At 55.2% G+C, this 22,525-nt stretch overlaps 8 protein-coding genes across 8 annotated transcripts; 4 read left to right on the top strand and 4 right to left on the bottom strand.

The window, feature by feature from the left end:
- Nucleotides 1–293: 293 nt before the first annotated feature.
- CkaCkLH20_07208 (uncharacterized protein) lies at nt 294–1,484 on the top strand (the record flags this gene model as incomplete). The annotated part of the gene is made up of 1 exon (XM_038889925.1): nt 294–1,484. The coding sequence occupies one exon, from the start codon at nt 294–296 to the stop codon at nt 1,482–1,484; it is 1,191 nt and encodes a 396-aa protein (XP_038744849.1).
- Nucleotides 1,485–2,206: 722 nt separating this feature from the next.
- Nucleotides 2,207–5,101, top strand: CkaCkLH20_07207 (uncharacterized protein; the record flags this gene model as incomplete). The annotated part of the gene is made up of 3 exons (XM_038889924.1): nt 2,207–3,272; nt 3,327–3,509; nt 3,558–5,101. 3 exons carry the CDS (start codon nt 2,207–2,209, stop codon nt 5,099–5,101), a joined length of 2,793 nt encoding a protein of 930 aa, XP_038744848.1.
- An 839-nt stretch (nt 5,102–5,940) lies between these two features.
- Nucleotides 5,941–8,259, bottom strand: CkaCkLH20_07206 (alpha-l-fucosidase; the record flags this gene model as incomplete). The annotated part of the gene is made up of 1 exon (XM_038889923.1): nt 5,941–8,259. The coding sequence occupies one exon, from the start codon at nt 8,257–8,259 to the stop codon at nt 5,941–5,943; it is 2,319 nt and encodes a 772-aa protein (XP_038744847.1).
- An 845-nt stretch (nt 8,260–9,104) lies between these two features.
- CkaCkLH20_07205 (uncharacterized protein) lies at nt 9,105–10,803 on the top strand (the record flags this gene model as incomplete). The annotated part of the gene is made up of 2 exons (XM_038889922.1): nt 9,105–9,316; nt 9,381–10,803. The coding sequence occupies 2 exons, from the start codon at nt 9,105–9,107 to the stop codon at nt 10,801–10,803; spliced, it is 1,635 nt and encodes a 544-aa protein (XP_038744846.1).
- Nucleotides 10,804–11,779: 976 nt separating this feature from the next.
- On the bottom strand, nt 11,780–13,677 carry CkaCkLH20_07204 (uncharacterized protein; the record flags this gene model as incomplete). The annotated part of the gene is made up of 2 exons (XM_038889921.1): nt 11,780–12,700; nt 12,889–13,677. The coding sequence occupies 2 exons, from the start codon at nt 13,675–13,677 to the stop codon at nt 11,780–11,782; spliced, it is 1,710 nt and encodes a 569-aa protein (XP_038744845.1).
- A 484-nt stretch (nt 13,678–14,161) lies between these two features.
- CkaCkLH20_07203 (uncharacterized protein) lies at nt 14,162–16,438 on the bottom strand (the record flags this gene model as incomplete). The annotated part of the gene is made up of 6 exons (XM_038889920.1): nt 14,162–15,274; nt 15,326–15,563; nt 15,623–15,651; nt 15,706–15,765; nt 15,911–16,046; nt 16,119–16,438. 6 exons carry the CDS (start codon nt 16,436–16,438, stop codon nt 14,162–14,164), a joined length of 1,896 nt encoding a protein of 631 aa, XP_038744844.1.
- Nucleotides 16,439–17,770: 1,332 nt separating this feature from the next.
- CkaCkLH20_07202 (major facilitator superfamily transporter) lies at nt 17,771–19,593 on the bottom strand (the record flags this gene model as incomplete). The annotated part of the gene is made up of 5 exons (XM_038889919.1): nt 17,771–18,119; nt 18,172–18,376; nt 18,443–18,505; nt 18,562–19,167; nt 19,221–19,593. 5 exons carry the CDS (start codon nt 19,591–19,593, stop codon nt 17,771–17,773), a joined length of 1,596 nt encoding a protein of 531 aa, XP_038744843.1.
- Nucleotides 19,594–20,186: 593 nt separating this feature from the next.
- CkaCkLH20_07201 (MFS multidrug transporter) lies at nt 20,187–22,489 on the top strand (the record flags this gene model as incomplete). The annotated part of the gene is made up of 4 exons (XM_038889918.1): nt 20,187–20,297; nt 20,365–20,544; nt 20,773–21,344; nt 21,403–22,489. The coding sequence occupies 4 exons, from the start codon at nt 20,187–20,189 to the stop codon at nt 22,487–22,489; spliced, it is 1,950 nt and encodes a 649-aa protein (XP_038744842.1).
- Between the last annotated feature and the right edge of the window lie 36 nt (nt 22,490–22,525).

Raw genomic sequence — 22,525 nt, 5'->3', positions numbered from 1 at the left:
GAAAAGTTGTAAATACAACCAGCGTGCTGATTCTGACCTCTGATATTGTTACTATTGGTGTAACGTCTAATGCCGTGCCGATACAAGCCGCGCCACCAGATATGCTGATTACTCATCATTTCGAAATGCCGATGATGTAATCCGTCAACCTCACTTCTTCTTTGGCAGCAAACAGCACGATTCTTTATCGCGCCGGGCACCCTGATTGTTTAAGTCTCGGCAACACAGAGATATTGTTCAACACTCTAGAACCTTTCCTACACACAAGAAAGCATTCAAACCCCTTTCTCATCATGGATCCTGCACAACTTCCTCCGTGGGATCTTCCTGAAGGTGTCGCTTCTCGGTTCGTCGATACGTCTCCTGCCGGCCTCAAGTTCCACATCTTGGAGTCCGTTCCCCCAAATGTCGAGCAAAGTGACCGTCCTCCTCTCATTCTGCTTCTTCACGGATTTCCCAATCTGTCATACGACTGGAGCGCCATCATGCCGATGCTCTCCAGAGCAGGGTATCATGTAGTCGCTCCCGACATGAGGGGGTTTGGTCGTACGCACAATTCGGACCTGACCCCGATTGCGGATGAGCATTTTCGTCCGATTGTAGCTGTCCACGATGTCACGGCGCTCCTGGTCGGTCTTGGGCACGATTCCATCCACACACTGGTCGGCCACGATTTGGGTGCGTTTGCTGCTTCGCTTGTGACGGTGGTTCGGAAGGACTTGGTGAAGTCGCTCATCCTGATGTCTCATCCATTCAAAGGCATCCAAGGCCCTTCGACAGATGGCAGCACTGGTGGAGGAGAGGATATTCAGGCCACTCTCGCCAGGCTTGACCCTCCAAGGAAGCACTACAAGTACTACAACGCATCCCCTGAGGCGTCTGATGAATGGACGTACCCGACTGGCCAGCCACTTCACGACTTTCTTCGGGGTTACTTCCACCTCAAGTCCGCAGACTACAGCCAGAATCAACCTCGCCCTCTCGAGTTCTGGACTGCAAAAGAGCTCGCGGTCATGCCACATTACTACGTCATGAGAGCCGACCTTTCGATGCGCGGCAACATTGAGCTGGACATGTCCCAAGAGCCTGCCGAGACTCGGGGAAGGCTGGCTGACACACCTTGGCTTCCCGACTCCGACCTTTGTGTATATACCAAAGAATACGGCAGAACAACGTTCAGCAAGGCTCTGCTTTGGTACAGGGCGCTTGTGGATCCGAAGTTGTCGGCAGACCTCCTACCTTTTGCGGGGACCAAGATTTCCGTCCCAACTATGTACATCTCTGGCGATCGAGACTGGGGAACTTATCAGGTTCCTGGAGCCCTCGAGGCAATGCAGCGAGGTGGCAGCGTTGAGCATGGATGTTGGCGTGGAGCCGTCCATATCCCTGGCGCTGGGCATTGGGTCAACATGGAGAAGCCGGAGGAGTGTGCTCGTGAGATTCTGAATATGGCGACGTCCGTCGGTAATACGACTGCGAAGTAATCTGGATGAATCCAACATACCGTACAGTGCTACCTCTGGATGACTCTAAGGGTGGTATCTCGGGCGTAGCCAGTGCAAAGGTCCAGTGTCAGAACCCGCGGCATAAACAGAAGACTTGCTTGACGAGGCAGCTATCAAGCAGACGCCTTTACAATCTTTCAGGGGCGTAGCGATGCCTTCATCTAGTAATACTTTCAGGCTTAATACTTTGAGGTGCTAATGAAGCATTCCCAAGCCCATATAAATTGATTTTGAAGGGGTGAATAAACAACGTCTAAGCAAGGCAGGAGCCACTCGGAGGGTTCGACGTCCCAAGTCGCGTCGCGCCTTCCTCCAGACCTTACGGAGAAAGGTCAGGAAAAAATAATAATAAACGGCCCTCCCACCTCACTTTCGAATACTATTTTTTCCTCCGATCCCACACTCCACGGTTTCCCTTTTTTCCACAAACCACCTCTTTCTCCCCCATCTGTGTTACCCTCTACACAGCTCCCATCCGCCGTCGACAACACAACGTCGACGACGGCTTCTCTCTTCTTCTGCTACATCAGCAGCTACCGATTACCCTTTCTTATCACTACTCAATCGCTCTCCGGTGTATTTCATCTTGTCATTTTGCCTTGGCTTCTCGCGCCTTCGACTTTTGGCACCATCACTCCTCCGACCTCAACTCACCTGCACCACATCCGCCTACCACTTCAGACTTCGACGCAGTCAGCAAAATGTGTCGACACGAGAAGTGGATGTGCTCCTGCGCTACTTCCAGGCCCGTGAGAGTGGAATGCGAGGCCTATGACGCCAAGAGCAACCACTGTCCCTACGTGCCGAACCCGGGTCCCGATGAGAAGCTGGACCTCGTGTCGAGAATCGACGGCCGTTGCACCAACATCAAGTGCAAGTGGGCCGATCCCAAGCTGAAATACAACGCCCAGCAACCCCTCTCTCCGACCTCGCAGGAGCTTGCACAATTGCTCTTGGACGCCACCGTCACCGTCAACGACGACACCGATGCGAAGCACGCCACCGAGGCGCGGAACGACACGGTCTCGCCTCAACCTTGTCTGGCAGAGAAGCCTGAACTTTCGGTTTCCGCCAACACGACTGCTGAAACTTGCAGCAGTCGCCTCACTCCCGCTCCGGTCGTCAATGTCGATAAGGAGAAATCTGCCACCGAGGTCGCCCCTGCTACTACTCGTTTTGACGACTCCATCATCCTTTCTGCAAAGGACGGCGAAGACACCAACGTACAGGCTGACCATTCTGAGTCTCGCGTCACTTCTGAGTCTCGCGTCACTTCTTCTCCGGTCGTCGATGGCGATACGGAGATATGTACAAGCAGAGTCACCGTTACTGGTCAGAGTACCGACACAGCCAGTCTTCTACAGCAACCTTCTTCAACGGCTGAAGCTATGAACAGCGACAATAGCACCTCCTTCACAGAGCCCATGAATGACACCGACTTCGACATGGATGAACTCTTTGCAGATGCTCCGTCAAAGCCCTTCCTACAAGTGCCTTCTACGACCGAGCTTGAGCGCGACTACATTAATCATACCGCCAGAGAAGTCGAGAAAACTGCCGAGAGTGTTGGCACAGGTGATCTTACACCGTCCCCTTCAATAGGCCAGGGTATCACTGGCGACAACACCAATCTCTTTAACGGAATGTATCATATGAGCGCGAAAGACTGTGCGACATATGGTTCACCTCCTTCGATGCGGATGACCACTAGCGACAACAACCGTTTCTCCATCGGCGCCAGCAATGACAAGAACAGCGCCCGATTTGGTAAGCTACTCTCATGCTCTCCCACTTGCTCTTCAAACACTGACGCAGTCCCAGCTGTTAATTGTTCTCCGCCGCCTCCTGCTTCGCCGTCGCTTGGCAAGATTGAACAGTTGGCTCCCGTCAACGACCTGCCCAACGACGGGCCGTCTGGCCCAGGCAACAGCGAGTTCTGGAAGGACACATCGCATAAGATGCGGGTGTTCATGCCATTCATTGCACAGCCCTCAAATGGTATCGGTAAGTCACCCTCCATTCTAAGCCAACACTCGCCTAACATTTTTTCAGGTCAATCTGTTGTCAGTTCCCAGCCAAAGCCAACAGATGTCAATCCCTCTCCAAGCACCAGCGCCACGAGCCAGCCATCACCTGCGTCGTCTCTTGGTATTGCAAATCAGACTGGCAAGCCGAAAACCTCGCGAAAAGGCAAAGGCCCAAGCAGCCGATCTGTGAAGGCCCAAGCAGCTGGCGCCCTGGTTGGGGCCAAAACTGGACTGTCAGCTCCAGTCGTTCCCCATGCCACGCAGCTGGCCAGCGACGTCAATGACTCTTCCAGAATGCTGCCTGTCACCACACGTCAGCAAATTGCCAAGTCCGCTGCAAGAGCCCAGACACCCAGGGATATTGCACCCATTCTCCGGGGTCAACAGCAAGTTGCAAACGGCTTTCCCAGATATCCCGGTATGGCGACGACCATTCCCTCGTATCGGCAGCCCGGGCATCTTCAGCAGACAGCCGGAGTTGCTCCTGGGATATCCAAGAATATGTCTCAATTTTCGCCGAATCAGCAATCTGGAGTCCGATATGTGCAGTGTCCCCTCACAGAGGCTGAAATCCCGCATTTGCAGCAGCAAGCCGCAAGAGGCTCTCCGATATATCCTACCAACGCAGTGGGGGTTTTGCCATATCAACAAGCCGGAGTCCAACATCAGCAGACGCCAAGAACAAGCCCTGATCTTACACGGACTCAGATTGCCTTGGGCGGGCGCCAAGGACACATTCAAGAGCAAGCCGCTAGAGGCCTTCCGGGGCATTCTACGGGCTCATTGGGCAGCGATTCCCCGCTAATGAGAGAGCTCCGGAACATGACAGACCAGCAACCTGCTATGCAACAAAACTCGTCTGCCGTATCACAATCCCCGGCTCGCAATGCAGTCACTCAAGCTACTCAGGGAGCAGGCCAGAGTTGGCCTTTGACGGCGCCAATGCAGTCACAGATGAACTATATGGGATACCCTCAGACCGCTGCCTCGTTCGGAGCAGTTCCTTCCAACTCGAGCAACCTGGCTTGGTCAGGACATCAGGGCTTTCAAAACCAGGACTTCAACAATCTGGGTTTCTTTGGGGCGCGCTCTCCCAATGAACTTCCCCAAGTCAGCAGCGGCTACAATGGCATGCCGCCCCTCCAGCAACATTCCATGTGGCAGAACTCTCATGGAGCGTCGAATGCTTCATCGCCACCCCAGAGCCAAATGGCGTTCGAAGGCATGATGGGCGCATCACAATTCAACACATCCCAAAGCACGCCCACGATGGGCCATGCGGTTCCGACCGGCAAGCGCTCATATGATAGGATGAACAACAACGAACCCGTCATGCAACGGCACATTCAGGCCCAGATTCAAGCCCAGATTCAAGCCCAGCTTCAGGCCCAAGTTCAGGCCCAGCTTCAAGGCCAACCGGTCGCTATGCACACTTCACCAGATTGGACTCCATCGGCAGAGTCGCAGCAAGCCCCTTCCAAGAGGGCAAGACGTCATAGGCCCATTCAGGAAGCCCCTCAAGGTTCGGTGAACTACGACACACAGATGGGATCTCAGAGCAACGTTTAGGGAACCGACTTCGAGATGCCATCTGAAACTTCACCCGAGCAATTGGCTAACGCCATCCATCAAACCGAAGGAAAGGGTACCCCCCAGCAATTATACCCAAGCCCGGTGTTGACAGATGGCTCCTCCGAGTCTTCTGAAAGTCATTGCGACGATCTTGAGCAAATCGAAAGAGATGACTCGCGGCTCTTATTCAACCTCATGCCTCCGTTGGAATACACGGAGGACGATATTGCAAGTTCGTTCGGATTCTATTGAGAGGTTTCTCTGTTTTCTTTTTCTTTCGAGTGGGAAGGGAGCATGATGAAGTCCTTTCTCAATTGGGGCTACACGACTTCCAACCCCTTGCACAGACACAGAACGAGCAGATCTGAGATTGGCATTTTTTTGGGCCAAGGATGCTTATGCAATGATTTCATCAAGTAAACTCACAGATGAGTTGGTGGTTATCGATTCTGTTTTGGCAGGCTTTTATGTTTTCTAGTTTCGATTGGTATCATGGGCGTATGTGAGTTGCCGGGCTTGGAAGCCATCCATAGCTGCTCTACCTTGCGCATCAGTTGTATACGCAATCGCGCCGGAACGCTTTTGATTGATAGTACCTAGCTCTCTAGATAACGACGTAATGAAACTAGTCTTTTCTGTAGCTTTGATTGTTCTTCCCTACTTGTGCTTCAGTTTCTGAACACTCATGAAGTGCGTTTCTTTGACCATGCTTTTGATGCCTTTGTCCTCCCGGCTGTTCTGGATGCATATGCGATTGATATGCATCGTCTTCTCCATCCATAAAGATACGACTATGGCAAAACTACATTTCCAAGACACGTTGCCTCGGCCTAGCCCTAAACAAGATCATGTTTCGAACATGCAGCGTCGGGACGAATGACAATACAGGAGCCTCCTGGAAGAACAACGTGAGCCTCGGAATCCTCGGACTCGGGACTCTCCACAGAGGCTGACTGGATGACACCTCCATCTCGCCATCCCAACGACACGAGCCAGCCGCCTTTCGTACGAACCCCGGAAAGCTCGCCTTGGGACCATTCTTTCGGACACGACGGCAGCAGCCTGATCTCCACCACGTCCTTCGAAACGATGGTCGACTGCACCAGACACTCCAAAATCCCGGCGCATCCCCCAAAGTTGCCGTCGATCTGGAAGGGCGGGTGGCTGTCGAGCATGTTCGACAGCGTCGAGCCCTTGAGCAGGAGGTCCATGTGCTGGCCGCAGCCTTCGGCGTCGAGCAGTCTTGCGTGGAGGTTCAGCAGCCATGCTCGGCTCCAGCCCGTGTGGCCGCCGCCGTGGGCTGCCCTGCGTTCGAGGACGCGCTTGGCTGCCGCTGCGAGCTCGGGTGATCTGGACGGGCTTATGAAGTCGCCTGGGTAGAGGCCGAATAAATGGGATACGTGCCGGTGGCCGGGTTCTTGCTCTTCGTAGTCTTTCAGGCCCCATTCTTGGATCAGTCCGTCTGAGTTTATTGATAGTGGAGGAAGCCTTTTTAGAGTCTCTTCGACTTTGCTTCTGAGGGGATGATCTCTGTCCAGCGTATCAGTGCTCCATAAGAATTTCCTGAAAGCGATCCGGATGATGGTCATGTCTATGGCAGAGCCTTCGCAGAGGATACCTGCTTCTCCTGACTCTGACAAGAACGTGTTCTCGGGGGAGAGCGAAGGGTTTGTGACCAGATACTTCCCGGAAGCCGATGGTATCAGGAAGTCAAGCAGGAAGATAATACTCCCTTCCAAAACGGCCGCCGCTCGTGTATGAAGATCCTCATCGTACTGGTACTGCAACATTTCAAATACGTCGATACACAGCCAAACACCACCGAGTGGCCAGATTGTAGAGGGCATCCACCGGTCTTGAGGGTCCGTGTCCGCCCAGATATCCGTGTTATGATGCGCGCACCAGCCCTTGCAGCCATACATGACCGAAGCAGTCTTCTCCCCACGGACAGCCATCCTCTCCAACAGATCGAGAACCGGCATGGCGCAGTCGACCAGATTGCATGGTCCCGCCGGCCAGTAGTTCATCTGCAGGTTGATGTTGATGGTGTACTTGGACCCCCACGGCGGCGCGAACGACGGGTTCCAAATACCTTGCAGGGTTGCCGGCAGGGCTTTTTCGGAATCGCGGCTGCATGATATGAGGAGGTATCTGCCGTAGTTATGGTACAACGCGACAAGTCCCGGATCTCGGCCTTCTTTGATTCTCTGGTCTGTTGGTACGTGGCTGGCGTCGGGGGACATTCGTAGGCTCGTCCGGTTGAAGAGGTTCTGGTAATCTTCTCGATGACGTTGAACGAGGGTGGCCCAGGGGTGCTGTAACGCTTTGAGAACGTTGTCTACGGCTGCTGCCTCGGGGTCCTGGGTTCGGTAGGTTGTTTGGGCGCCGATGGCGATGGTGCACGCGGATGAAGTGACGATTAATGCGTTGCCGATCACTTCCACGGAGTCCGCCGCGTCGTCGCAGGAAACTGCCAGGGCGATGGACAAGCTGTTACTATTCCGGCCGCCCGGCGTCGCGTTCAACACGATTCGTCCATCTTCTGCATGGATACTGTCGAGAAACTCGTTCGTCTCCCACTCAATCTCGCTAACGCGGTTTAATCGCACGACGAACCGAGTCGGCTTCGAAGAAGAAAATCTCACCGCCAGCACGTTGTCCGGGAAACTGGCGACGGCATCCCGACGATACGAGACCCCTCGATGTCGATACTCAACACTAGTCTGCGCCGTCTCGAGACACAGACACCTCCGATACTCCGTCATGTCCTCGACAGCATGGCCGAACTCAACGGTGCAGTTGCCGAGCGGCTCGTAGTGCCTCATGCTCGCCGGCGTCGCGAAGAAGGCCTCGCGCACCAGCGCCTCGGCCTCGGCGTGCCTCTCGTCTCGGACCAGCCGCCGGAGCCGCGGCAGGTGACGGAGCGCGTCTCTCGGGGTCCTGTCCTGCGGGCCGCCGTACCAGACCGAGTCCTCGTTGAGCTGGAGCAGCTCGGTGTGTGTTCGCCCATGGACCATGGCGCCCAGCCGCCCGTTGCCGATTGGCAGGGCCTCGGACCATTCAGAGGCGGGGGACTGGTAGTGGAGGAGCAGGGGTTGGGGGTCGTGTTGGTTCTGGCCGGAGCCGGGTGTCGAGGTGCCGTGTTTGCGGGACATGGTGGTGGTTGGGAACGTCGAGCCGATGTGCCGCTGCGGTCTTGTTGGCCGTGTAATAAGTGACTTGACGATTTGGAGCTAATACTCAATTGGGATTTCGAAAATCCCATGAAAGAAAGACTTTCTCTTGTCAATTCTGCCAATGATCAGAACAGAGTGTCGGATCACCGCATGCCCAAAATGATGGGATGTTGGAGCGGTCCTGATGGACGATTTTAACCCCAGACAACCCACGAAGGGGCCGGGGCCCTGGCTCGGCGTCGTATCATTTGAGGAAAATTGGCTCGGGAGTGTGGGGTAACCGGCCGGCCCCCGACGCCGGGGCCAATCACGGCGGGGTAAAGCAGGCCGAACGACCCCACCCCGGCCACCACCGGACGTGGAGATGCACGACCTACAGCCGCCAGTCCAATCATCCTTCACCAAAGCCGCTGCCGGGCCGGTCCAGCGTTGGATCTTTGGGGTAGGGTCTGGAGGCGGATGGACTAGAATAGGGAATGGAGTGGTGTTTTTTCAGATGAACCACATGGTCGGTCTGTTGGAAGTCTGGGGATAGCATCCTTAGTCAGGGTTCGAGACCTAGCTATCGGAAGGCCATTCCGTGGATGTGCAGAGGGTGGTATGCAGAAAGGAGAATGCCACCTTATTTCCCTTCTATCTGAGCTGAGGCCGCAAGAGTCTATATATCCGCCTGGGTGCGCCACTGCAACCTGATCCCTCGACCCAGAAAGCTGGGCTTCTTCCTCGTCGCTGATCCACCTCCATCTTTCAAGGTCCCTGACATAGGAGACAAACGACCCGCGCCTGAGCGCTTTAGTCACTGACTTGCAGCTGCATTCCTCACCATGGCGCCGCGAGACGAAGTCAACCACACGGTGGTCTACCACGACGATGTCGCCGAGGCGACCAAGATGGGCGTCGCCGTGGAAGAGGTGACGGCAACCCGAATCACAGAGGACGACGTCGCGCGCAAATCTGCAGAGGCCTTGACGCTGAAGTCCAAGACGGGACTCCGCATCCTGCTCTACATGCTCATCATGGGAGCCAACCAGGCCGGGTACGTCTCACATGCTCGTATTTCCTCGTCAAGAACTACGCAACTGACACAATCACCCGCACAGATACGGTGTCGACTGGGGCGTGATCAGCAGCATCAACTCCAACCCGCGATGGCACGACTACTACGGCTTCCCCGACGCCGGCCCCATCATCGCCACCATCAACGCTCTCATGCAGATCGGCAGTTTCATCGGCGCCCCCTTCCTCAGCTGCGCCGACATCGTCGGCCGCCGCGGCGTCAACTTCATCGGCAACGCCCTCGTCATCATCGCCGCCATCATGCAGGCCGTCGCGCCGAACCTCGCCTGCCTCATGGCCGGCCGTCTCGTCCTCGGTTTCGGCACCGCCCTCTGCACCGCGCCGCAGTACGTCGCCGAGGTCGCCCCGGTCCACCTCCGCGGACGCATCGTCGGCTTCTTCGGCGCATTCTTCCAGGTCGGATCGCTGGGTATGATCGGCATCATGATGGGCTTGACCGGGTGGGAGAGCGACTGGCAGTGGCGCTGCGCCTTCCTCATCCAGGCCATCTTCCCCCTTATCGTCTGCATCGGTCTCTACACCGTCTGCCCGGAATCCCCTCGTTACCTCCTCATGAAGGGCAAGAAGGAGAAGGCGCGCGAGATGATCGCCAAGTACATGACGACGCACAACGACATCAACCACGAGATCGTCGACGTCGTCGTGTCGCAGATCGAGGAGTCCATCGAGAACACAAAAGCCGGCTTCCGCGCCACGTGGGACTTCCGCGTCTTCTTCACCCGCGCCGTGGGCTTCCGCACCACGGTCCTGGCCATCTACGCGGTCTTCCAGCAGTGGAACGGCGGCGGCATCATCGGTTACTACCTCTCCCCGGCGCTGAAGACGATCGGCATCAACGGGCAGCTCGAACAGCTCGGCATCAACCTGGGGTCGACGGGCCTCTACTTCATCTTCACCATGGTCGGGGCCTACATCATCGACTTCTTCCGCCGCCGCACGCTCATCTTCGCCGGGCTGGTCAGCATCATCCTCGCGCAGACGGCCGTGACCATCACGAGCTGGCAGTACACCGAGACGGGCCTGAAGTCGACGGCGATCCTGACGGTGGTCTGGATCTACTGCTTCCAGATCTGCAGCGCGTCCTTCATCGCGACCATGCACAACCTGTACCCGGTGGAGCTGCTCTCGCTGCCGCTGCGCGCCAAGGGCATGGGCGTGTTCGCCATGTTCCAGGCCATCGCGGCCGTGATCCACACGTACGGCATCGGCATCGGTGTCGAGAAGCTGGGGTACAAGATCTGGGCCGTGTACATTGTGTACAACTTCGTGCAGATCTTCATCAGCTACTACATCTTCCCGGAGACCAGCAGGCTCACGCTGGAGGAGATTGACAACATTTTCGAGACCGCAGGGACGCAGCCCGTGAAGCTGAGTATTAAGATCGCCGATGCCAAGAGGGAGAAGAGGAAGCTTGAGCGGGAGGCTGCGGTCAATCCGGAGTTTTGAGCGTTGATCCAGTGAGTAGTTTGTACAGGTGATCAATAGGAAGAAGGCGACTTTCATGGTCTTGACAGCGTCTATGCCCATCTGAATTCAGTTGAAATCATAAATGCTCGTATTCGAAGCCTGCCATGTAGCCACCGTGAAGTTGAATATGCATGGTTCTCCGCCGTCAACACAGTCGAACCAAATTATTTCTGAGACAAGTAAGTGTAGATGCTTTTCACATACTCCTCATATTCCCGATCCAGAAGTTATTGGACACACAAGCCGTTTAGAAACAGCAGCAGAATGAGCTACCCACAGCAAAGCATACATCTAACAAATGCAATATGCCGCGCAATATAATGCAGCCACCCTTATAAATATCTCACTATACCCAATAAGTACACATTTAATATTTAATATTCTAAAAGAATAAAACTCTGTCCTGATAAGCTTCCTGGCGTACTTGGTGGCGTGAATGGCCGCACTCTCAAGGTCGAAAACAGATATCTAAACTTACAACACCTCTCTCTTCCCACATCTTATAGGAAGAACGATTACAAGGTCTTTCACTATAATTGGCCATGACTTTAGCGTTTACAAGAATGGCAGTTTGCTTAAAAACAAGCAAGATACACCCAAAACACCAAAAAGTGAACTCGTCATGAGCTCGTTGTGTTGTTGATGAGAGTGGGATTCGAACCCACGCCAATTTCTTGACTAGCACCTGAAGCTAGCGCCTTAGACCGCTCGGCCATCTCACCTGGTGAGGTTGTTGACGATTTGGTCCGGAACGGGGCTTATGCAGCGCGAGCCCTGGGTGGAGACAGCACGACACACCAAGTGTCGGGGCAGACCGACGCTTAGAGATTCTACTGATAACAATGCGAGTGCTCTTTTAATTTGTATTTTGTCAGTCCAGGCTATCGGAGCGGTTCTACTAAATCGCCGCAAAGCACTGGTTAAATGCAGGCTGGACGACTACAAATTATCCTACTTATGTATGCTTCGCCTCCCTGAGAATACCTAGAATCTGCGACTTTGTCGCTTCCGTCACGGAATCAAACGTCATCTTTTTCCATTTTCCATTCAATACTGCGGGCGGGAACCCGCTCGCACCATTTTCCAGCAGGAACTTGACCGTTTCCACATGACCACTGTATGCTGCGCTCCATATGGCGTTGTAACCTCCATATTCGTAGTTCAGGTCTACGTTATGCCCGATGAACACTTTCAGGCAGTCAATTTGTCCCCAGCTCGCCCCCAACATGACCGGAGTGTCCCCGTAACCTCTGAACGGGTCAGTGATCCTATTCATGGAGGCTTTATGGTCCAGGAGAGCAGCGCAGATTCTTGAATGACCTTTCTCGGCGGCGAGATGGAGGCTGGTGTAGTCATCTTCCGTGACCTCGTCGACGTAGGGGGCTTGGTCGCAGTCGAGGAGAAATTTGACAACATCGAGGTGGTTGTTTAGCACGGCCAGGTGGAGTGGGTTTTTTTCCTCCTTGTTCTTAGATTTGACATCGGCGTTGCGGCTGACCAGGGTCTGGCAGATTTCAAGATAACCCTTGGAGCATGCAAGATGCAATGGTTTGGTTCCATCTCTGCATGTGATGTTGACATCTGCCCCCGACTCCAGTAACACGTCAACGGCTTTGGGCTTGTTCTGTCGTACGGCCAAGAGAAGTGGTGTCTCGCCTGCTTGATTCTTGACTTCGAGCTTCGCATTGAAGCGTAAGCTGACCAGAGTATGACAGAACTTCCACTTGCCATCCGATGCGGCATTATGCAGGATTGTATTACCTTTCGAGTCGGCAGTACCGAAATCGGCACCCGCATCAAGGAGGAATTCAAAGAGGTCGTCCGAATCTGCCGCCATTGCTAAGTGTAGTGGAGTGCGACCCTCATGGTTCTTCATCTCGAGTTCGGCGTTATCCCATCGACTGCCGACCAACGCCAAAAGATACGTCAATGCGGAGTAAGCCAGTGCAGACGCTTAGGAGGTTTTTTAGCCCAATTAAATCATCCCAAAAGCCTGATTTTGGGGTAAAATTGGAGACGTATTTTTTTTGGCGTTGGTCGGCAGTCGATGGGATAGCGACTAACCAGCTCGCGTGCGATTTCCAAGTTGCCCAAGTCATCACGGCGTGATGCCGAATGAAGTGGCGTGTCACCATCCGAGTCTTGCAGCTTGATGTCCGAGTCAGCGCCGGCAGCAAGCAGGATCCGGGCTGCCTCCGTATGTCCCGAGAAGCAAGCCCGATGGAGGGCTGTTTCGCCCTTTTTGTTGACAGCGTGTACATCAACCTTCTTGTCCAAGAGCATCTGTACAATCAATTCATGGCCCCTGGCTGAGGCAGCGAGAAGCGGGGAGTCTCCATCAGAACTGTCCTTCACATTAACGTCAATTCCGGAGACAGTAAGCGACGCCCCGATAGCTCTTTCGTCTCCGTTTCGGGCGGCCACGTAAAGCAGTGGGGTTTCATAGTAATCGGGGTTCTCAACCTTCGCGTTGTGATCGATCAGTTCTTTCACAAAGTCAGCCAGTCCGTAAGTAACAGCTCGTGACAGAGCTGAGCCTTGCTTATTGACTGTGTCGACATTAACCCCATGTTCAAGAAGCGCTTTGGCCACGCCAAGGTTCTCGTATTCGACTGCCATCATCAGGGGTGTCTTCCCGTTCACGTCTCGTGGTTGTTCCGTGATATTTGGCTCAGCTGACAGGAGAATGCGGGCACAGTCCTCCCGGCCTAGCTGCGCGGCAAGATGCAAGGGTGTTTGACCCGTGCTGTTGTGAGACCCGAGTAGACTTCCGTTCTCAGCCAGCAGCTGCAAAAATCCAGTGTCGTTCAGTTTGATGGCGGCCAAGATGCTGTTGTCCGAAGCCGACACCATCTTGCTTATATATGGGATGGTGCGCTTGGAATATGGGCCAGTAATAACGATCATCGGATCCATCTTGGACGTATGCAGGGGGCACTTGAACTGCTCCTCGAAAGCACAATCATGACAACACCACGAATTCTTGCTCGCGAGATGTATTGTGCGGTCACAGCTTTCGCAACAACACATGTAGTAGTCATCGTCCAGGGGATGGTATAAGTAATGCGGCTCTGAGTTCGGAATTGGCAGCGAACATTTGGTGCAACTGGCGATGAGTGAGTCTTGAGTGACTGCCACTTCTGTTTCTTCCTTGGTATCGTCGTCTGACTGTGCGCGAGCTGTAGGACTGCTGCGTCTGGTAGAATGAGCCGCCTCAGCGTTCTCCAGCAGGGCTGCCTCAAATAAAGATTCGTAAGATTGTGCGGCTGCTTCTGTCGTCTCTGGCTCTGCTTCTGTGCCTGGGTCCGGTTCTGACTTAGGCGTTTTGGGGTCTGGACTAGGCTCTTGGACCGTCTTCGTCGTCCGAGGAGTCATCATCGTCATTCAAAGCTTCGAGCTGGCGTTGGAGCTCCAACGTGCGCTGACGAGTAGCCTCGATCTCTGCTCTCTGGGCAGCGAGCTTAGACTCCTTCTCCTTGGCTTCGGCGAGCGCGGCCTTCTTCTTGCGCTTCTCCTCCAATTGTCTGTCCATCTCCTCAGAGCTTGGCCGAGAGTCCGGATCTGAGATCGCTTCGGAACACTCTGGGTATGGTCTTATATCTTGCTGTGGGTCGAGCTCTGCTCTCGGCTGTACCTTCGGCTCTGTGCTAGTTGCCGAGAGTTCTTCCCAGGGCATCGCAACCTTCATCTCCGGCTCTGGTCTGGATTGGGGCGCTGGTGTCACCTCCGGCCCTGTCTCAGACTCCGCTCCCGAATTGGACTCCAGTTCTTGTTCTGAAACCGATTTTGCCATCATGTTCAGCTTCAGCTCCGGCTCTGACGGTTCTAATGTTGGCACTGCCAAGGGCTCTGGCTGGGACTGCGACCGCGTTGGGGGCTGTGGTGGCTGTGGTGTAGAGCTTCGACTGTAACCACCAGCAAGGAAGGCCTGAGGTGGCTCCAGCGAGACCAAAGTGCCGTCCGACAGACTGCGAGCTAGGTTTGCTGTCGAAAATCTGTGCGACATCTGCATAGGTACTTCGGTAAGATGCCGGGGCCATGTCTGGGAAGGTGTTGTCGGTCTGTAAGGCGTTCCAATCACATGAAGGCCTCCCGCTTCACCGTGACGGTACATCGAGGACGATGTTGCTTCAAGAGGGTGGGCCTGTGAATACAGCTCGCCGTGATGGTACGGCGAGGCCCATGGCACTGCGGCCTGCCCGTGCGTCGGTTCTTGAGCTCGCAGCGAGCTAGTCTGGTGTTCATCCGCCACTGTCACAGTGGGGCGAAGAGCGCGCTTAATAGCCGACCTGATGTTGGGATAAATCCCACCTTGGGTTCGCCGAATCTTCGCGATTTTGGAATGGTCCTCTGCAACTCCCTTGGCTTTCTCTCTGGGGTAGGAAAGAGTTGCCGATTCCTGATCGACCATCGTGACGTACTTGCCTTTCCGAACCCAAGAGCCGTCTTCCTGCTAGGAATTAGCTGGGCCAAAGAAACGGAATGGAAATCTATCACATACCGTCTCCATGACTGTCTTAGTTTGTTTCATCTCGTAACATGTGAGAATATCAATTTCGTCTCCAAACCGCCGGAATCTGGAGTTCAGATCCCGAAGAGTGGGGGAGTTTCTCTCTAACTCGCTCACAAGTTGTTTAGAGGGCGTCTGTTTGACGAGGCTTTGCAAAGCTTGCACATCCAGGCCCCGATGAGGTGCGGCTAAGAAAACAATGGCTCTGACTGGAAGCCGTGCGCCATGACTGCCTCAATGTCAGGAGATCCTGATGGAAACCCGCCGAAGAGAAAATATTTGACTCACATGCCCTTTTCCCATGCCTCTATCATAACCTGCATGTATTTAGTGCGTTCTCGTCGGAAATCATGAGAGAGGAACTAACTAACCTTTTTGATTATCAAGCAACCCAAGCTATGGCCAATGAATATGATGGGGCGGTTCTCGCACTGTGGACTATGTCAGATCGATTGGCACGTGAATATGTGCGAGGGGCCTGTAATGTGCCTTTCCATAGTCTCGCATGGCGATAAGATCTTCCAAGAAGTTGTCGGCGTGGTCTTTGATTATACCGAATGATGTGCTATTCTTCACCTCGGAATCGTAGCCGTACGTCAGAATCCGCGCGTTGGCGACATCTTTCTTCAAGTCGTCTCGGAGCCACATCCTTTCCTCGCTCCATGCCCATGAGCCGTAGGCATGTCCAGCGAGCCCTGTAATAGCAATGACACTGATTGCGTCTTCATCAGCAAACTGAACTCGTTTACGGGGAGTCTATGGAGGAAGGGAAAAGAATACATACTCTGCATCGATTTTAGTGTCAGCTGGCGGGACATAGAGCGGAGTAAATCCTTGAAACTGTTTGCTGACTGTGATATCACTCGATGGAGGTACACGTAGACCTTCCGGCCGAGGCGTTGGAGGTTTGAACAGGACTGTGGCCGTGAGCTCGAAGTTCTCCTCTTCTCCCTCGATGGCGTCTACCGAGGGGAAGATGGATTTGACTGATAGGTGATTCTGATCTTCAGAGAAGAAGTGCCGCTCGATGAGCTGTTCTACTGTGGTGTCGTAAGGAATGTTTTCCACCCGATATGTCCAGGCCTTATCTTGGCGTGAGGCCATGCTGCGTACAGTGCTTGGGCGAATGTGATTGAGTTGGTGCCGAGTTTGTAATCCGCGACCACAAAACACTGTCTCAAGTCAGAATCTGTCAGAATCGAGAAGTTCTTGCCAGGGAGGAGAAATCTAGTCCTTTGCGGGTGTCGGGACTTTGATGTCGCGGCCTTTAACATTGCCGACCACACGAGGCTGCCACGTTGTGACCTTTGACTTGGAAGCGGGGTCCCGTTGTCAGACGACACATCGGGAAAACCTCCAGTCCATTCAATCCGATAGCCCCGGACTGCCGAAGTCGGGATACCGAGGCGTTTAGGAAAGGCGCATAGGGAGCTCAGAGCCTCATCGGGAACCAGCAAAGCGATCTGCATCCCAGAAGAGGCAGCCATGCCTAGAGACTCACTGCAGGCCACAGCAGGATGTGGAAGGTGCTTCGCCGAGCGCGATATCCGTACGAATAGACATATTCCATTGGGACAGATTGATTCCGAAGAAAGCGGCACAGCAAGTCAGCTCTGTTTTCTCGAAGAATGATTTGTGCGGAGGAAAAGTTCAAGAACCGTTAAGACCCAAGAATCAATAAAGATGACGATCTTGTACCGTTCTGGCCACCAGTGCATGTAGCCTGCCGCGGCCACCCTTCAGCGAGGTTACATCGCAAGGGAGTACACCCGGAATAGAGACTGTCTTCTCTTGAGGCTTCATTCGATGAATCCAGACTCCCGCCAGGTCGCAGAGGCGCCCGTGCCGAGTCCACTACTCAGAATCGGCCTTGTCACATTTCCAAAGTCTCCAACAGAATGGCTCCCGGGCAACCACCGTTTCAAATTCGAGTGCTCGATTTTGAAGATCACGAACATGTACGAGCCACTACCCGCAGCAAACCCGAAGACATCGTAGGTGATTACCCCGCTCACTCCTATTCGCCGAGGTTGCGCGACCTCAGGGCGGTGGGTGATCCAGCCGCACCTGAACCTCTTCGTGACTGAGTCTTTACGACGCTGGAAGTGTGGGTCACCTCGAGCGGTTCCAAACTTCAAGCAGACCCGTCCGTAACTTAAGTAGATGAGAGGTTTTGTGGCCTATATTTCTTTACTATCGCCCATCTGTTTCACGAATTGCAGTTTTGGAAGATGACTTCCACGGCTAATGGGTCCTCAAAACAGCCGAGTTCTTCAACCGAATGTTGTTGAAACTCTCTTTACGAACGAGAGAATCATAGAGAGGCTCTATGAATGCCAAAGGGCTAGATGTTGGCCAAGATTATTTGTTCTATGCGCTGCTGCATGGCCTTCATAACCCCACTGGTTACTGCCCAAACCATGAGACAAGTCTCCATTATTCATTATTGCCCGTCGCAACACCCCAGAAGTAACCACACCAACTACCCACGATCAACATGATGAGAGCTCCAAAACAGGTCATCGAAATAACTCTGTTCTTGTGGCCGTTCTCTTCGTGGAACCTCCTCTTCTGCTCGTTCAACACCTCGCCGCGCGCGATGCGCGTCTTGCGAGACCACTGGAGATGTCCGAGGTCGATGGACTTCAGCGCCAGGAGGAACAGAACGAAGGACACGATGACCGACAGTCCGGCCAAGATGACGTACACGATCGTCACCTTGTCGTACGAGTTGTTGTCGGCGTCCTGGATCGCTCCCGTGATGATGCGGACGACAATGTTCATGCTATTAAAGTGTGAGCGTACTTGCTGATACTGAGTCGGATTGAGGTACTTACGCATTGTTCATGGTGATCTTGAGCGAATAAGCTGAGCCGAAGACGGACGAGTCCCACATCGAAGTGCGAGTGCTGTCGATGATGGTCGCCGGTCCAAAGCAGTAGGCGAACGCAAAGACGCCAAAACTCGCTGCGGTACCGGTCGTGTTGTTCGCGAAGCAGACCAGAAGCATGGATGTGAACATGCCAACACCACAGAAGGCCACTGTCATTTGTTAACACTCTGATTCCAACACATTAAGGCGACAAGAACCAAAAGTCCCGGACTCACAAACAGAGATTCGATGACCGAAGATGTCGAGGAAGACGCCAAGAAGGGGCACAACAAAGAAGCCTAGAATAATCAGCCTCTGATGAAAGCAACCCATCGGAGAATTATCGATCTCTTACCAGCATATTGCAACGTGGCACTGTACCATCCCGCCGTAATCGAGCTCGTCCCGAACCGCTGCTCGGCGAGTTCAGTAGCGTTCTGCAAAAACACAATCGCCGTGCTCGTCTCGAACAGCGAGAACGCCATCACCGCCCAGAACGACCACGGCAGCTCCAGGACCTTGCGCAGCTGAAACTTCTTGGACTTCTCCGTCAACTTCTCCCCCGTCGCGGGGTCCCGCACGCCCTCGAACTTCCTGTGCGCCACCTTGGTGAACCAGTAGAACAGCACCGTGACGCCGTTCGTGAACAGGTTCATGAAGACGGCCACCCAGAAGACCCACGCGAAGTTCCCCGTCCGCTTCGCGATGATGTTGGCCGACGACTTCCCCGCGAACGCCCCGATCTTGCCGATGCCCAGCTCGAAGCCCAGCGTCGACGCGAAGCCGTTGCTCGGCGCGAACCATGACGAGAACACCTTGTACTGCGCCACCTGCGTCGCGATGTCGCCCAGGGCGCGGACCACCCGGCCGGCGATCATGAATTTGTACGAGCGCGTCTGCGCGGCTGCCGCGACGAGGATGGATCCGACGGAGTAGATAAAGTTGCCGTACAACATGGCGCCTGTGCGAAAGTCAGTTTGCGCAGCGACGGGTTTGCTTGGGAATAACACGCACCGGCACCGCCGATCCTGTCCGTGACGATACCGCTGACCAACATGAGCGCCGTGACCATGAAGTCTTCGCTGGCCTCGAGCAGGGAGAATTGGGTGTTGTCGATTTTCAGTTCCTTCTTGATCGTGCTCTTCATGGCGCCCGAGATTCCGGAGCTCCATTGGGACCCGAAGCCGATCGCCGTCACGAGGGCGATGGAGGCGAACTTCCACGTCCACGGGACTTGCGTCTTGCCCGTGCTGTCCGCGTCGCTGTTATCCAGGCTCGAGGCGTTGACGGCGACGACGCCCGACTTCTCGTCGGGGTTGTTGGATGATAGCGAGGCCGGGTGCGCCGGCTCGGCGTCACGATCTGAGGGCATCGTCGCGCCGGTCATGTTGGCGAATAACCGGTAAAAGAGAAACGGAAATGACAGTGAAGAGAGCGAAGGACGAAGAACCGCACCGCCAATGCCAAGAAACTTCAGTCACGATGGATGATCATCTGGACCGGCATGGGAAACGCAGGAAATGACATTAAATATGTCCGACACAACCCTCGTCGTTGTCAATACCACTCTGTTGGGCTCACTTTTTCTAGAATTTTTTTTTCCCCCTCGCCCAAATTATCAATCTGATAAGATAATCAGACCGACGTCGGAATGGTTCCGACTGCACACGTGTTGGGCAACGACTTCCCAAGTGGACTGACTACCAGGAGCCGGGACTGGGCCATCGTTCCAAGAAACTCTTCTAGCGCGCCACCGGACGCTGTCAGGGAGTGGGACTTCGGACGAACGTTGCCTCGTTGGGTAATACACCAAGTGCCATTGATGTGCGTGAAAAAGATCAGATAACTGGTCGTGTGAAACCCGGCGCGGAACGACTCTCATGGGTGATGGAAGAGGGAGCTCATCATCAGTCCAGTGACCCGGGAGACTGGTTGAAAGCCCCGAGGAGGACCCTGAGATATGCAACAAAGATGCGTCGCATGGGCATCAACGGCCTCTCCTCACATGCTCATCTCCTGCTCGAGGGCGAGACCGTTTGGTGGGAGGAAGTGCCGAGAACAAAGGACAAGGATGACGCCGTCCGACGCGGAGTGACATTCGGGACTCGACGAAGCAAACCAGCCAAGATTATCACAGTGAGAACACTCCAACTCGCAGAACCCCGGGCGGAATAAGTGGGTATTCCCCGGCGATACGAGCCCGACTCGCTCGGTTTTGGGCGGAAACGCCGACGACGCCGGAAACGTCGTCCACCGCACCGGGCGACAAGCGCGCAGAGTTGTCGACCCAGAGATCGAGTTGCGCGTCCCAGAAACTCTTGGGCTTGCCCGGCCAATGGTGCGTCGTGATGTTTCCTCCCGTTGCCGCCAAGACTTATCGGTAGCGCGTGCCGCGGTCGGGGGGGTTCGTGGGGGGTGGTGCGGTCGACTTCCGGGGGTTTCACTTATTTTTATGGACTTGTCTTTCCGCTTCTCGGCCGGCGGGTGTGTGTGAGTGAGTGTGTGTAGTTGTTGTAGGAATAAGTGAATTTTTTTTTTTTCGAGACACAACCGAACTTCCCACGAGACTCACACGAGACGACAACCCGTTTCCAACTCAGCCTCGTTCGTGATCGTCAAGATGCCGAAATCTTTGACCAGATCACGGCCCAGAACGCGAGATTACGGATCTTGCTCCCCGGGCCCTCGATCCAGGTCGCCGCCGTCTCCCCCGTCCGAGAAGCCGGTGACATGGAGCGCTCTGCCGCACAAGGGCCAGCTCGCCATGATCGTGTTCGCCCGGCTGGCGGAGCCCCTGGCCGAGCGCTCGCTGGCCTCGTTCCTCTTCTTCCAGCTGAAGTGGTTCGACCCGTCCCTCTCGGAGGCCACCGTCGCGACCCAGGCCGGCATCCTCACCTCCGCCTTCGCGGCGGCCCAGTGCGCCACCGGCATGTGGTGGGGCTACATCGCCGACAGCCCCCTCTGCGGCCGGAAGAAGGTGCTCATGATGGGTTTGCTGGGGACTTGCATGTCGTCTCTGGGTCTGGCGTTTTCCAGGTCCTTCTTCGCGGCCATGTGTTTCCGGATCCTGGCGGGCGCTTTGAACGGGAACGTCGGCGTTTTACGTACCATGATATCCGAGGTCGTGGATGATTCAAGGTGAGTGAGAGAGGAATCCCCAATTCCAAAGATGACTGATCTGACCGTCTGAGCTCAGGTACCGCTCTCGCGCTTTTCTTCTCCTCCCGATGTGTTTCAACGTCGGAGTCATCATAGGCCCCCTTCTCGGAGGCTGGCTTGCGGACCCGGTCGGGACGCACCCGCAAATCTTCGGCCCCGGGTCCCTCATTGGCGGCCCCGACGGCGTCCGGTGGATGATGGAGTACCCCTACGCCCTGCCGTATCTCATGTCGGCAACCTTCCTGTTCATGTCCGCGATGGGAGTCATCCTCGGTCTCGACGAGACGCACCCCGCTCTCCGAGGCCACAAAGACTACGGTCGCGAAGTCGGCCGCCAGTTATCGAGCTGTTTGAAGACGAACCGCGAGAAGGGCTACACCCTCGTCGACCAGGAACCAGAAGCAGACCTCCCGAGCGGCGGCGTGCAATCGCGCGCTCAGCAAGCCGCGGCGGAAGACGGCAGCGAGGACTCCCGCTCCATCTTCTCCAGCGAGGTCCTCCTCACCCTCACCCAGAACTTCCTGTGCACCCTGCACACCTCGGCCTTCAACGCGATGCTCTTCATCATCCTGCCGCTCGCGCGGTCCAATAACGCCCACAAGCACCTGCCCTTCCAGTTCACCGGCGGCCTGGGCCTGAGCTCCCAGCAGGTCGGCTTCGCCAACACCATCATCGGCGTCGTGGGCCTCCCGCTGCAGATCCTCCTCTTCCCGCCCGTCAGCGGCCGGCTCGGCGCCACGTCGTCCTACCGCCTCTTCCTCCCCTTCAGCCTCCTGGCCTACGCCGCGATCCCGTTCCTCGCCCTGCTGCCCGGCAAGAGCGAGGTCTTCTGGGTCTGTCTGGCGGCCGTGCTCAGCTCGCAGGTGCTGTCGAGGACGTTCGTCGGGCCGGCGACGATCCTGCTGGTCAACGAGGCGGCGCCGCCGGCCGCGCTGGGGACGGTGCACGGGATCGCGTCCAGCACGTCCGCGGGCGCCCGGATGCTCGGTCCCGTGATCGGAGGCCTGGTGCTGAGTTGGGGGCTGAAGAATAATGCCATTGGCGTGCCGTTTTGGGGTCTCGGCGCCTTGACGATCCTGAATTGGTTGCTGGTTTGGGGTGTAAGAGTGAACCCGGGGCGATGAGTGTTCAGATACAGACAAGGGGTATCATCGTAGGCC

Source organism: Colletotrichum karsti (assembly GCF_011947395.1).
Source record: "Colletotrichum karsti strain CkLH20 chromosome Unknown Scaffold22, whole genome shotgun sequence".
Lineage (NCBI taxonomy): Eukaryota > Fungi > Ascomycota > Sordariomycetes > Glomerellales > Glomerellaceae > Colletotrichum > Colletotrichum karsti.
The sequence above is the reverse complement of the archived record's forward strand: the minus strand, read 5'-3'. Positions and strand labels throughout refer to the sequence as shown.